The 14076-nt window shown below is 58.7% G+C and overlaps 1 protein-coding gene across 1 annotated transcript in view; it reads right to left on the bottom strand.

Moving 5' to 3' along the window:
- SCN3B (sodium voltage-gated channel beta subunit 3) overlaps positions 1-14076 on the bottom strand; it is a 42521-nt gene that overhangs the window by 27568 nt on the left and 877 nt on the right. The window contains exons 1-3 of the mRNA XM_084868443.1: positions 14049-14076; positions 6477-6637; positions 3368-3593 (exon numbers count right to left, since the gene is read on the bottom strand). The exon at positions 14049-14076 is cut by the window's right edge and continues 877 nt beyond it. Coding sequence (XP_084724569.1) covers positions 3368-3593; positions 6477-6637; positions 14049-14076 — 415 coding nt within the window. The remainder of the gene's footprint in view (positions 1-3367; positions 3594-6476; positions 6638-14048) is intronic.

The following is a 14076-nucleotide window of genomic DNA, read 5'->3' as shown; positions in this document are numbered from 1 at the left end:
CATTCCCGTTTAACCCCTTCCTTCCGGCGCCATGCCGCCTCGGACGGAGCCGCCTCTCCTCATGGCGCTCACAAGGCCACGCCCAGCCCAGCCTTCTCCTCGCAAAGCTCCCTGCTCAAACGCCGCGGGCCGCCCAAACCTGTTTGGCTCAGTGGTAGAGCGTCGGTCTGCGGACTGAAAGGTCCCAGGTTCGATTCCGGTCACGGGCATGTACGTTGGTTGTGGGCACATCCCCAGTAGGGGGTGTGCAAGAGGCAGCTGGTCGATGTTTCTCTCTCATCGACGTTTCTAGCTCTCTATCTCTCTCCCTTCCTCTCTGTAAAAAATCAATAAAATATAAAAAAATTAAAAAATTAAAAAAACACCGCGGGCCTTTGGGGTCTGCGGACATTCCTTCTTCCTCTTCCCGCTTCCCGATTGTGTCTGTCGTCCCACTGCTGCCTGGGGCCCAGGCTCCCTCCTGCGGTCCAGGCCCCTCCTCCGGGAGGCCCCAGCGTCCCCGCACCCTCCCCCCTCGGGCGGGCAGGGCTGTGGCCCTCCGTGCTCTGGGCTCTTCTCCCGGGTACGGGGCTCTGTCTGCTCTGCTCACTGCAGACAGTCCTGTTACTTCCGAACCAGCGCGGGCTCTCTCTCCCAGAACACTCAGAACTCTCCGCAGTGTTTGCTGGATGGATGAGTGTGAATACTGGTCTTCGTTGTTTCGTGACCAATGACGATGAGAAGTAAATGTCCTGACACATTCCTTCCTGGTGGGAAGGAAGGCCCAGCCGTTCCCTCACCAGCTCCCACCGGCCCCTGAGGCCGCAGCCTGCAGCCCGCTCCGCACAGCTACCGCGGCCTGGGCTCCGCGGAGCAGCCGGGCCGGTCACCCGGTCACCCGGTCACCCGGTGCAGCCGAGGCCGGAGCTGCCGGCTCTCCTCAGAGGCTGCTGTGCCCCCGGCGGAGTGCGCAGCCTGAAGCACGCCTGTCCTTTAAATTCAGCCCAGAAGCAGCAGCACAGCTGTCCCGTGTTTCCGTTCCGTGTTCCCGTCCCGTGTTTCTGTTTCGTGTTTCTATCCCGTGTTTCCATCCGTGTTTCCATCCCGTGTTTCCGTTCCGTGTTTTCGTCCTGTGTTTCCGTTCCGTGTTTCTGCTTCGTGTTTCCGTCCTGTGTTTCCATTCCGTGTTTCCGTCCCATGTTTCCATCCCGTGTTTCCGTCCTCGAAGGCCTGGGTCTGTCCCCGCGCCCAGAGGAGGCGCCAGAGGAAGTCCAGGGTGAACAGAGCCAGAGGAAGCGTCTCTGGGGCCCCGGAACGGAGGAGTGGGGGTGCCGGGCAGAGTGAGGGGCTCTGGGAATCCGAGCGAGCGTGTGTGCCGAGGGGGAGGGCGGCTGCCGGCCAGGGGTCGCCGAGGAGACAGGAGCCGTGGCAGGAAGTGGGGGGAGGAGGGGGAAGACGCCCTGGAGACGAGCCGCCTCCAGGCACAGGTCTGGCGGCCTCCGGCTCCTGGTGCGAATTAGCCAGGCCGCGCTGTTCACCCAGCCGCCCCTCCACCAACAGAGGCGGAGGAGCCCTCTGCTCCCGCAGGCCAGCCGCACCCCGCAGGCCAGCCGCACCCCCGCAGGCCAGCCGCACCCCCGCAGGCCAGCCGCACCCCGCAGGCCAGCCGCACCCCGCAGGCCAGCCGCACCCCGCAGGCCAGCCGCACCCCCACAGCAGGGGCTCTGCTCCCGCAGGCCAGCCGCACCCCCGCAGCAGGGGCTCCTCCCGCAGGCCAGCCGCACCCCCGCAGCAGAGGCTCTGCTCCCGCAGGCCAGCCACACCCCCGCAGGCCAGCCGCACCCCCGCAGCAGGGGCTCCTCCCACAGGCCAGCCGCACCCCCGCAGCGGGGGCTCAGGGAGGAAGCGGGCGGCTGGCCCCCGGGGGGCACCGGGCTCTGACAGCAGCCTTGTTTTCCTCCTGCTCCTGCTCTGGCCTGTCTGTGCCCGGCGGGCACTGGCTCGGAGCAGCCTGCCGTGCTTCCCGTTGGCTGCCGGGGTCTCCGGAGGCCAAAGCCGAGAGCAGAGGCGGAGACAGAGGCCCAGGTCCCGGTCGGTCACCAGGCAACATTCCCAGGGGAGGACGGTGAGGGCACCAGGGAGGGCCAGTGTGTGCGGCGGAGGACAGAACACCTCCGAGAGCTCCACCCACCTTCACTGCACACAGGGGCGCGGGCTGGGGGGCGTGGGCTGGGGGGCGCGGGCGGGGGGGGGCGGAAGGTGGGGGGGGGCAGGCTTGGGGGATCCAGTGGCCGAGGCGCCTCTGCCCTGCGGACTGACCGCCTGTGTCACAGTGTCCAAACCAGCGGTCCCGCCAGCCGGGGGTCCGCGGGCCACTGACTGTCCGTGAGGTCCGAAAGGCCGGCGACTGCCGGTCCAAACAATGGCATGTGTCCTTCGCATTCAAGTTTGTTCACACGTTTTATCCCAAAACAGGACAACACTCAGTGTGCGGGCTGGTGCTGGGAGCCTGGCCTGTCGGCAGAGGCCTGTCTCATTTGACCTCCCCTTCTGTCCATGCCACCCTCTGGCCTGGGCACCAGCCGCACTGGGGCAGCGGGAACGCTGGGTGTGGCGGGAGAGAGGCTGAGAGGCTGAGAGGCTGAGGGAGCCTGCTGAGAAAGCACAGCCTCCTGAGGGCGGGGCGGGCGGGGCCGCAGCCTGGCGAGGTGCCACCGCAGCCAGGGCAGACGCCCCTCAGCAGGCTGCAAACCGCGCAGGAGAAACCCATCCCAACGCTGGAGGGATTGCACAGACATGGAGTCAGATTGGCGAAAGGACACCCGCCCTAACGGGAAGGTTTTACATAAAAATTCAGCGTTTCCCCTCCTCCCAGCGGAGAGGGGCTCTGCAGGGAGAGCTCGGAGGGACCGTGCACGAGGGTTTGTGCCGGAGACAGAAGACAAGGCGGCCAGGCGGTCGGTCAGGGCCGTGTCCCCCAGCAGCCCTCCCGGCCTGTGCGCCATCGGAGAGCGCAGCGCCCCCCCTGGTAAGCTGGGCTGCCCATCCTGCAGGGGTGCTGGGCTCGCTGGGCTGAGCGCTCCTGGTCTGGAGGGCAACTTTCCAGCCACTGAGGCAGGTCCAGCACAGGGGGAGTGCGGCTCAGTGGGCAGCATGCGCCTCTCGGAGGCCGTCTCCTTTCCCTTGGGATGCGGGTCAGGGACTAGGAAGGTGACTTTTCACTCTCGCCTCCACTCTCATCTCCACCTTCCACCCTCACCTCCACGCCCTGTCCGCGAGGAAGGCAGAGGTGAGCTGGCTGGCCGTGGTGACACTGTGGCTGTCACCTCCACGGCCCTGTGCACAGCCACCTCCTCCCCGCGGGAGGCCGGGGCCCGGGGCGGCTCACCCTCCTCGGTGACGCGCAGGGGGATCAGCCGCGTGGTCTTCACGAAGGGGCGGTGGGCCTCGAACTCGAACTCGCGGGACACGTTGCAGGTGTAGAGGCCGGAGTCGTTGAGGGTCACGTTGAGCACGGTGATGGACACGTCCTGCAGGTCCTTGCTGCCGTCCCACTGCAGCCGCCCCTGGAACGGGCTCTCCACCGCCTGGTGGCCGTTCCGGTACTCGTAGATCTGCGGGCAGAGGGGCAGGGGTAGGCCCGAGCGGGACGGGACGGAGGGCTGAGGCGGGGCGAGGGGAGGGCAGGAAGGAGAAGGAACTGCAGGCGCAGGAGGAAGGGGATGGCTGCTCAGAGCTCCAAACGCGGGTGGGGGGTCAGAGGGAGGAGCGGAGAGCAGGGGGAGGTGGGCCCGGGCGGACAGCACCGGGACCAGGAGGGGGCGCTGGGAGGAACCGAGGCCTGGGAGGAAGTGGAAACAATAGGAACGGGTGCGGTGTGTCCTGGGCAGCCAGTGAGAGCACAGGAGCCGCAGTCAGGAGGGCGGGTGTATTAGTCATGGGGCATCGCAAAGCCGCGCCTCGGGCTCCACCCTGAGCTGCTCCACTGGGCGGTGCGGGCAGTCTGGCCGGGCCCAGGAGGGGCTGGGCGGCCGGAATGCCGCCGGGGGCAGAGGCTGCTGTGCACACACCGGGCGTCTGCTTTGGGCTGGATTATAGCTGCAATATGGTCTCTAATCCCCTCAAACCCCCCTCGGACACCCGTTTCCCCTGTGCGGCTGTGCTGCCCATCCTGCGTCCGGCCACGTGCAGCCACTTACCTTCCCTCCGATCGCTACAGCGAATAAAAGTTAAGGCCATGCCCTAACCGGTTTGGCGCAGTGGATAGAGCGGCCGCCTGCAGACTAAAAGGTCCAGGGTTCGATTCTGGTCAAGGGCATGTACTTTGGTTGCGGGCACATCCCCAGTGGGGGGGTGTGCAGGAGGCAGCTGATCGATGTTTCTCTCTCATCGATGTTTCTAATTCTCTATCCTCCCTTCCTCTCTGTAAAAAATCAATAAAATATATTTTAAAAAGTTAAGGCCGGTGCCTTGTGGCACTGTCCACATTTCAAGGCTCCCTGGCACACCGGCCGGCTGCCGGGCAGCGGGGTCCGGAGCACTGCCCCTCACATGGTGTCTGTCCCATCGCGCTGTCTGCAGCACAGTTTTAAATGTTCCCTTCCTCCTCCTGAGCCTCATCCTCTCCGGTTTGGCCAGGCCTGGCAGCGGAGTGGGCGCTGGCACGGACCAGGCCTGAGTGCCAGGGGCCCCGGGGGCCAAGGCAGCCAGGTTCTCGGACCCGGAGGAACCTCCGTCCTGGCCGGCCCCGAGCCCAGCCCGGGAGGCCTGCTGTCCCCCTTCAGGCACCTGATGGGACAGACGCCATCAGACGGGCCGTGCAGCCTGGAGCTGGCAACGAGGTTGGCCCTGAGAGCCGGGCGGAGGGCAGGTGAGATGCCGCACCTGCGCCATCGCCATCTCCGGGCCGCGGAGACGCTGCCCGGGACACGAGGCCCTCAGTACGGGGTGCGTGGCTGCGGTCAGGGGCCTGGTCCGGATATGTGTATATGGTTCTTTCTTTAGCAAGCTCTTAAGGAGTGCTTCCTGTCTTCTAGAACTATCCTAAGTGCATTAAAAATGAAAGCTCACGATTCCCAGTAAACTCCATGGTTTATGCCCCATTTTAAGGGGGAGTAAACTGAGTCACAGAGAGGGTCAACAGTGTGTAGTTTCAGGACACAGGAAACTAAGAGGCTGGAGAGTCAGGAGTCACATGCAGGCCGCCTGGCTCCAGACACAGAGGGTCCTTCCCGAGGTGGGATTCAAAGTCTATGACAGCCGTTCAGCGCTGGCGCCAGCCAGTCAGAACGGCACTGCCCTGGCAGGCGCAGCCGCACAGACTCCCGCTCTGCTGTCACCATGCTGCCGTCTCGGGCTGGGAGGTCCGGCCCAGAGTAGAACCACTGAACTATCTCACCCGATGTGGCTGCACCGGGTACAGTGACTGCCGCCACGTCATCCCTGTAATTCCCATTTTACCGGGATCGTGAGCTAAAGGAGAGACAATGTTACTAGGAGCTCCGGGACCATTGTAGTATAGTTCAGCCCAAAGCAGAACGCCCATGTGTGCCCAGCAGCTGGCAGCTCTCTGCTTCCCGGTGGCATCCTGGCCGCCCAGCCCCTCTCCCAGCCAGACTGCCCGCATTGCCCACAGAGCAGCTCAGTGTCGAGCCTGAGGCCCGGGCTTCGCGAAGCCTCATGACTAATACAGCTGCCTCACCGACGTCATCCTATATAACAAGAGGCTAATATGTAAGTTGACAGAACAGTGGCACGGCCAGTCCTATGAAGTGCACTGACCACCAGGGCCAGACATTCAACACAGGAGCTGGCCCTGGTGGTCAGGGGCGAGCCAGGCGAGCACAGCGGCCGTGGTGGGAGCCTCTGCAGCAGCTCTAAGCATGTCCAACTGCCAGTTTAGGCCCATTCCTCCCGGGGAGCGGACCTGAGCTGTCAGTCTGACATCCCCGAGGGCTGCCAGACTGCAAAAGGGCATCAGCCGGGCTGAGGGGCCCTTCTCACCAAGCCCACAAATTTCATGCACCAGGCCTCTTGTCTTACAAAATGGTGCTTGGTGCAGAGACCAGGAAAGGAAGTTTCGTTAGTGTGGAGGCATGGGAAAGCCCGGGCCTCGGACTGCTCCCCTCTGAGAGGGCATGGCCCCCCGCAGGAGGGGGCCCAGGATTCAGTTGTTCTGCTAATTCAATCCACCTGCTGGAGGGTGTAGAAGGTAAACACAAACACCTACAAAGTGCCCGTCAGGTGACTCGCACTCAGTCGGCTTTCAGCACCAGTTACCTCTCCTTCTGTTGTGACCAGGAAGGCCTGTGGCTGGCCCGGGGCCCTTCCTGCCCAGAGGCTGGGTAAACTGAGGCCGCCGGTCTCTGCGGAGGAGAGGAGCCGACAGCGCTCGGAGAGAAGGAGCCAGTGTCTGTCAGATCATTCTCCCCACCCCCAGGGGTCGGGCACACAGCACAGGGGCCCATGGGAGAAGGCGAAGGCGGCAGCCAACGTACCAGGAAGTCTTTTCCGCCCTCGGGCCTGTAGAACCATTCCACCACCGTGGTGGCCTCCACCTCCTCCCTCTTCATGCAGGAGATGCAGCGCAGCTTCATGGCATTGCCCTGGACGGCCTCCGTCTCCGAGGGCACCTCCACGCACACCGGGGAGCAGGCGCCTGGGAGGCGGGCGGGGCCAGGAGGGAGGGAGAGACAGAGAAGGAAGGGTCGTGAGCTAAGTCTGAAAACACCACGTACATGTGTGTACACTGCCCCTGTGCTCCGGAGCACGCACACCCCAGCAGGTACGGAGGGGCATCGAGGAGGCACGGTGACCCAGAGCCACTGAGCGAGCGGCGTTCGAAACGTTTCAACTGGATGTGGCCGTGGAGGAGGCAGCACAGCCCCGAGCCTGCCCTCAGATTCCTCCAATCCAGAGGAGGCAGGGCGGGCGCACCCAGCACCCTCCCTCAGCGGCATCGCCGAGGCCAGGCCCAGTGAGGCTGAGGTGGGGAGGTGGGAGAACCCCAACCTGCCCTGAGGCCGCGCCCCGCAGGGAGCACGCACACACACACACACACACACACACACACACACACAACCCAGGCCTCTGAGCACAGACCAGGCCTCTGATCACAGACCAGGCCCGCTCTGCTCCCAGCAGCTGGGAGAGCGCCAATGGCAATGGTGGTGAGCAGTGAAACAGACAGACAGACAGACAGACAGGACCCGCCTTGTAAGACCCCCATGTCCTGCACACTGTGAGGGTCAGAGGTTTCCAGCCGTGAGAGGTTGTTATATCTGTTTAGGAAGAGTGAGGTAATGCGTGTGCACGGTGGCGGCTGGAGCAGCCAGGAGGGGAGAGTGAGTGACGGCCCAGGAGGCCGAGCAGTGCTTTTCGGGGAGAAGCAGAGCGAGGAGAGGTCAGACTGTGGGGTTCTTACAGCCCCGCCTCTGATCACTCGTGGCCTGTGACAAAGGCAAGCATTTCTGTCTGCAAATTAGAACGTGTCCAGGTGGGCGGGGGCTGCCAACAGGGACATGCGGGCGGCGGCGGTAACAGACGATGCACAGAAAGCGGGAACAGCCCCTCTGCCCGCTCAGGATGAAGCCCGCCAGGGCACCGGTCAGGGGTCAGATTCCACAGAAGGGGCGTGTTCCGGGGGCCGAGCCCAGAGGGAGCGAGGTCCGGAGAGAATTCCCTGAGGGACAAAGGGAGGCAAACACACCACCGCTCTGTCCTCTGCTGTTTGAAGGCTGGTCTGTGAACGGTAAACAGATTCTCTCCAACAGTTACAGGAGTTGAGTTTAGCTCAATGTTTTAAAAACTAATTTTCTGGTGCGGCAGCTGCTCACAAACGCAGAACAGTGTTCGGCAGGAGAGCCTGCGAGGCACACAGGGGTGGCTCTGAAGCAGTGACCACGAGGACTCGTGAGTCAGGAATCCTGATGCTACCTTTAAAAATATGTATTTATACTAGAGGTTTTGTGCCCTGGGGTAGGGGTGGGGTTGTCCCTCGGCCTGGCCTGCGGGCATGGGGCCGAAACTCCTCTCTGATCCCCTTTCCGCCGGGGTCCTGGGTTGCAAGAGGGCGGTTCTCAGTGAGGCGCCCCAGAACCTGGCTCCTGCCCCTCTCCTCCCAATACTGTGTCACTTTCTCTCTGTGTCTGTCTCGCTTCATTCATCTCACTTCACCCTCACTTGGGCAGTAACTGACAACTCCTGGGCATTTGGCTACAAAGTGCAATTATTTAGCGAATGGGATTTACTGAGCCGGGAACCTGATGGCCTAAGGCAGGACCCTGCTCAATGCCAGGCTCCGCCCAGGCCCTTCCGCCCAGGCCCTTCAGCCCCGGGAACCTCCTTCTTCCCACCTGAGTGCTCCTTCGCCTCCTGCCCTCCCCGGAGGGTGCCCACTGGTGCTCCTGTCCGCCCAGGAGGAGGGAGGCGGGGCCGGTCTCCCAGCCAGTGTGGTAGCGGGGACATTCGCTGCCTCCACTGGAAATCGACATTAAGTGGGTGGGCGGGCGCCAGATGTCGGGGCCACAGCCAGTAGGTCCTGCATGTCTCTTCATTCAGCTCAGTGGTCGGCAAAGTCATTAGCCCACAGAGCCAGATATCAACAGCACAACGACTGAAATTTCCTTTGAGAGCCACATTTTTTAAACTTAATTTTCGTCTAACGCCACTTCTTCAAAATAGACTCGCCCAGGCCGTGGTATTTTGTAGAAGAGCCACCCTCGAGGGGCCAAAGAGCCGCATGTGGCTCATGAGACCAAGTTTGCTGACAGATTTAGCTAATCGAGTCGAAAGTTTCTGTAAGGACCAGACCCACAACCTCTGCAATGCGCTAGAGGCCAGGAGCCAGACCCAAAGTGGGGAGCCACTGGGCTAGAGGCCTGGCCCCGTGCATGGATTCGTGCACCCGTGGGGTCCCTCGGCCTGGCCTGGGGGCTCTCCAACATCCCCCAAGGGTCCCAGATTGTGAGAGGGCGGTTCTCGGGTGACGCACCCCGGAATCGGGCTCCCTCCTCTCTAGTGCTGGATCCCCCCGAGAACCTCAGCTGCCAAGTCACCACAGCTCCGCAGCTCCTGTGTTGAGCATCTGCCCCCTATTGGTCAATGTGCATCATAGCCACCAATCAGCCGGTCTGCCAGTCACTTAGGCTTTCCTCTTTATAGATTGATTTCAAAGAGAAAGGGAGAGGGAGAGAGATAAAAACATCAATGATGAGAATCATTGATCGGCTGCCCCCTGCACACCCAGTACTGGGGATCCAGCCCCAACCTGGGCATGTGCCCTGGACCGGAATCAAACCTGGGACCTTTCTGTCTGTTGGCTAACGCTCTATCCACTGAGCCAAACCGGCCAGGGCTGATGCTACCTTTTAATGAATTAATAATAAAAACAGAACCCCGAAAAATATAAAGCACTGCACATTGATAATTAGACCAGTCTGCTCCTGTACTGCAGACAGCCGTGTCCAAAAGCGGAGGAGAGCTTTATTTAGAGCTGGAAGTCAGGCTAGCCAATTAATTTTGAGTAAAAAATGAAATTTTATATTTGACTGACTTGGAAGGCAACGCCTTTCATTTTAAACGCAGCCTCAATCCTAGTGGTGCTGAGTGAAGTCTAAAATATTTAGAGGCAATAAATGTAATTGGTTTTAAACTCAAGCAAGCTAGCTGGGCTGGTCCTGCCGGGGCCTGCAGGGGGCGACCTGCTTCTGCGCGGTCACACCAGCGGGTGCACATTTGGGAGACCCAGTCCGCGGTCTGCGATGGGTTTGGAGTCTTGATTCCAGGCCTGGTGGAAACAGAAAGGAAGGAGGAGGGGTGATCTCCACAGGAATCAGAGTGGAGGAGATGTGGTGTGGAGAGTGTGCCCTCATATTTAACGAGATGTGGTGAAGGTAAGTTAGTGCGGCTCGGACACTTCAAAAGCAGAGCAGAAAGTGCGCTGTGCGGTCACCATGACAGAGGCGGGATGAAGATGGTATTTGGCAACTGCTGGTGTTTGATTTCCTATTTAACCTCTCCGAGACCCATTTATGCATCAATAAAAGTGCTGAAAATAATGTTTATCCAATATATTTTCCATGAAAACCCTCTGGAATAATCGACACAAGTGTGCTTTGTACAAACGTCACTTGCTAATGTCCTTCTGGGCTTCATCTAAGTGTTCACTTTCCTGCTTGCTGGGTGCCCGGCACTGAGAGTCCAACAGGGAACTCCCAGGAGCCATCTCTGCCCTCACGGCGCCTGCCTTAGGGCGGGGAGAGAGAAAATGAGCAGCTTACATTGCCACAAGTGCTGGGAGGCAGAATAAGAGAGGCCAGAGGAGGCAGTGCGTGTGCTCACTGGGGACAGCCCCCGAGGCGGAGGAGCTGAAGGAGAGAGGAGGGCGAGAGCTGTGTGAAGGCGCCAGAGGGAAGAGCAGCTCCAGGCCGGGGGTGGGAGTGCGTTTGTGGAAAGCAAAGAGCACAGTAAACCCAGGGAGGACGTGAGGACAGAGACAGGGGCGGGAGGGCTGTGGCTGGTCTGGAAGGCCGTGATTGGAGCTTCGGCCTGAGCTTAGAGTGGCATGGGGCTCTGTGTGGAGGAATGACATGAGCTGACTATGAAACTGCATGATGTGACCGCTGTGTTGAGAATAAACCAGAGGTGAGGAAGCACACGGGCGGGAGCGAAGGTAACAGTAAGCACTGACAGAGTGACCAGGCTGAGCTGCCGTCGGTTTTGCTGGGTGAGGGGGCGTGGAGCTGTGGGGTGTGACAGGGGATGACTTGCTGGATGACTATAGGTGAGAGCTGATGTGCTCTGATAAAGTAGATCAGAGGGCCTTAGACAGGAGCACCGCTCATGGTTTATAGTTGGAGGAGGAGGGCAGAATGTATGCCGTCGGGCTGGTGAATGGGGGGGAGGGGGGCGGCCTCTTTTTCTACGATGCCCCTGAGATGACAATAACCCGGGTATCTTCAGAGAGCAGGCCCACTGGTCCCCTCCTCTAGTCAAAGTCCAGCTGCAGGCGGGGAGACGCGCCTGAGGGCCTGGCCAGAGCCCTGCAAGTGGCCTCCGCGCCCCTCCCGTCTGCTGGCCCTTCGCACGGTGACCTCAGAGGGGAGTCTGTGTCCCCAGCCCGCGGTCGCCAGAGCACCGCTGCCTGAAACCCTCTGGATATCCAAGAACAGGCCGCACGCGGAACAGGCAGGAACGGCAGTGCACGGCCATGTCGCTGACTGCACGCAGTAACTCCTGGGATGCTCTGCATAAACCATCTCACCTACTGCCTCCTTTTCAATTTTCCTGGTAATAACGTATGACAAGGAAGAATCTGACATATTAATGATGGTTGTATTTAACTAAGGAATAGCATCAATGTATTATGAGGTGGGTAGTAATGTATGTTGAGCAAACTCCTCTAATACCCCCAAACCTTCAGGCATCACTATATTGCTCTTCCAGAGCTCGTTCTAGACTGTTTTCCTTCGCAATCTATAATAATAAAAGCGTAATATGCTAATTAGACCGGACGACCTTTCGGATGAAGCCGGGGCTACGAGGGAAGGCAGGGTCCCGGGTGCCTGGGGTGGCTGGAGGGAAGTCTGGGTCCCGGGGGCCAGAGGGAAGCCAGGGCCAGCAGCCGGGGGAAGGAAGGCCTAGCCTTGCACAGTTCCATGCATTGGGCCTCTAGTAAGATAATAAATGCTTTGGTTGGAATGGAAGTACTTCCCCAAAAGAGTAATAAGCGGAGTTGCTTGCAGGTATTAGTTCCCTGTAATGACTTGGTCTGTCAGATTAGTCAGTCACTTAGCAGAGCCTTGAAAGGAAAGGATGCAAGAAGGGCTAGTGGGGAAAGAGGAAAACACGCCCCAAGAGTGGACATCTGGAGAGCAGACCTGCAGAGGAAGAGTACAGAGGGCACCAAAGGCTGAGGATGAGGGAAGCTCTGCAAAGGGCAATGGTGCCCTGGCCAGATAGCTCAGTTAGTTAGAGCATCGTCCCAATGTGCCAAGATTGTGGGTTCGATTCCCAGTCAGGGCACTTACAAGAATCAGCCAATGAATGCATAAATAACTGGAACAACAAGTCAATGTTTCCCTCTCTCTCTCTCTCTCTCTCTCTCTCTCTCTCTCTCCCCCTTCCTTTCTGTCTCTGAAATTCAATACTTTTTTTTTAAAAAGGCAATGCCATGGCATGGGGAGGGAAGAAAGGAGGGGCCGCTCGGAAACAAACACAAGGCTGGTGTCCACCCGGCATCCTGCGTAGCAGCCATGCGTTCACAGAAGCGCCAGGACAAGCACTGGAAGCCTCCAATCTGGAGGCCAGATTCTCTAGCAAGTCTTCCCCTCCGGAGCTCCTTTCCTCGTCTCCAAATTAGAAGTGATCCTCCCCCTTAGGGTTGACATGGGGCCACAAGAAGGAATGGACTAAACCGTAATGGTAGCCCTGCTGGCGTGACTCAGTGGTTGAGCATCGACCTATGAACCAAGAAGTCACGGTTTGATTCCAGGTCAGGGCACATGCCTGGGTTCTGGGCTCCATCTCCAGTGTGGGTCTGCAGGAAGCAGCCAATCAATGATTCTCTCTCATCATTGATGTTTTTCTCTCTCTCCCCCTCTCTCTCCCCCTTCATCTCTGGAATCAATAAAAAGATATTTTTTTAAAAAAATAATGGTGCTTTGTAAGCTATAAAGCCCAGACAAGTGTAGGGCTGTTTTTGTTGTTATATGCATTATTTTAAAAATAAGGGAACTTTTTCCAAAATATGCAGAATATAAAAGAATTGAAAGATTCTTTGTGTTCATATCTTTTAAAATATGTTTTTATTGATTTCAGAGAGAAAGGGAGAGGGAGCAAGAAATAGAAACATCAATGATGAGAAAGAATTATTGACTGGCTGCCTCCTGCACGTCCCCCCACTGGAGATCAAACCCATAACCTGGGCATGTGCCCTGGACCGGAATTGAACCCAGGACCCTTCAGTCCACAAGCCGACCCTCTATCCACTGAGCCCAACTGGCTAGAGCTCCAGGTGCCTAGTTTCAGTAAGGCAGATGGGCACAATCCCTTCTAATTATACTGGTTATTACCTTTTAGCATGAAGAAGGTAACTAAGATTATGTACAAGCAATATGCCATCTAAAAAACATCTATTTCCCTCAGGATCTAATTAGAAAACCAAGGCAGAGATACCCAGAAAAAACCAAGGCAGAGATACCCAGAACTGTACAACTACCTCACACACAGACACATCTGTGTACCCACTCTGTCCTCACCACGCCATTCAGATAGCCATGCTGAGGCTCAGACACACACTGGTGCACACATTCACCCACGAGGCTCACGGATGCACGCTCTCACCTGCATATTCAGGCAGTATCATTAGCCTCACTGACTCCCTCTGCACACATGCAGGCCCCCACCCCAGTCCCTCTCTGACATCCCTGCTCAGCCTCACCGCTGCAGGGCATGGCTCCCTGATTTGGAGGGAGAAAGTCCCCTTGTCCGTCACAGCGACAAGCGAGAGTGTATGAGCCTTTGAAGGCAAAACCCCCACTCCCCACACACCACCTTAGCTCCCCTGTTAAAAAAAAAAAAAAAAAAAAGATGCAATTCTCAGGTGCAAATCTACTTAACACCTCGCGCAAATGACCGAGCCTGTTTTCCTCCCTTTCCTGATAAGATTTAGCAGATGGGTTAACAACTAAAGTGTTTTCTGTCTCAACGTGCATGCGCCCAGCTATTTGTAATGTGCAGAAATTCACTCGAAGACCCAATCAGGTTTCCAAGTCACTCCACACTGAGAACCATTAACTGCAGCTGAAATGTGCATGACTGTTCGCTCCTTTTAGCAAAGGGGAAACATGCCTTGCAATAATAGCAAATGGGAGGCGGGTGGAGGAACCCAGGCTGGTTCAGGAATAAAGCAACAGGGGGTTGGGAGGCGTTTTTCCAGTCTCACATCGAGCTCCCATGCAGCCCTCCTGGACCCGCGTTGGCAGACACCCCCGAGGGAAGCCACGGGGCTCCTTTCTGTGGCGTTATCACTGTCACCCGTTCCGCATGGCGGGCGCGCTGGTACTCACCCCAGAGGGCGAGCGTGAAGGCGGCCAG

This window comes from Pipistrellus hanaki, assembly GCF_964339955.1.
Source record: "Pipistrellus hanaki genome assembly, chromosome: 19".
Lineage (NCBI taxonomy): Eukaryota > Metazoa > Chordata > Mammalia > Chiroptera > Vespertilionidae > Pipistrellus > Pipistrellus hanaki.
This window is presented reverse-complemented; position numbering and strand designations above follow the sequence as displayed.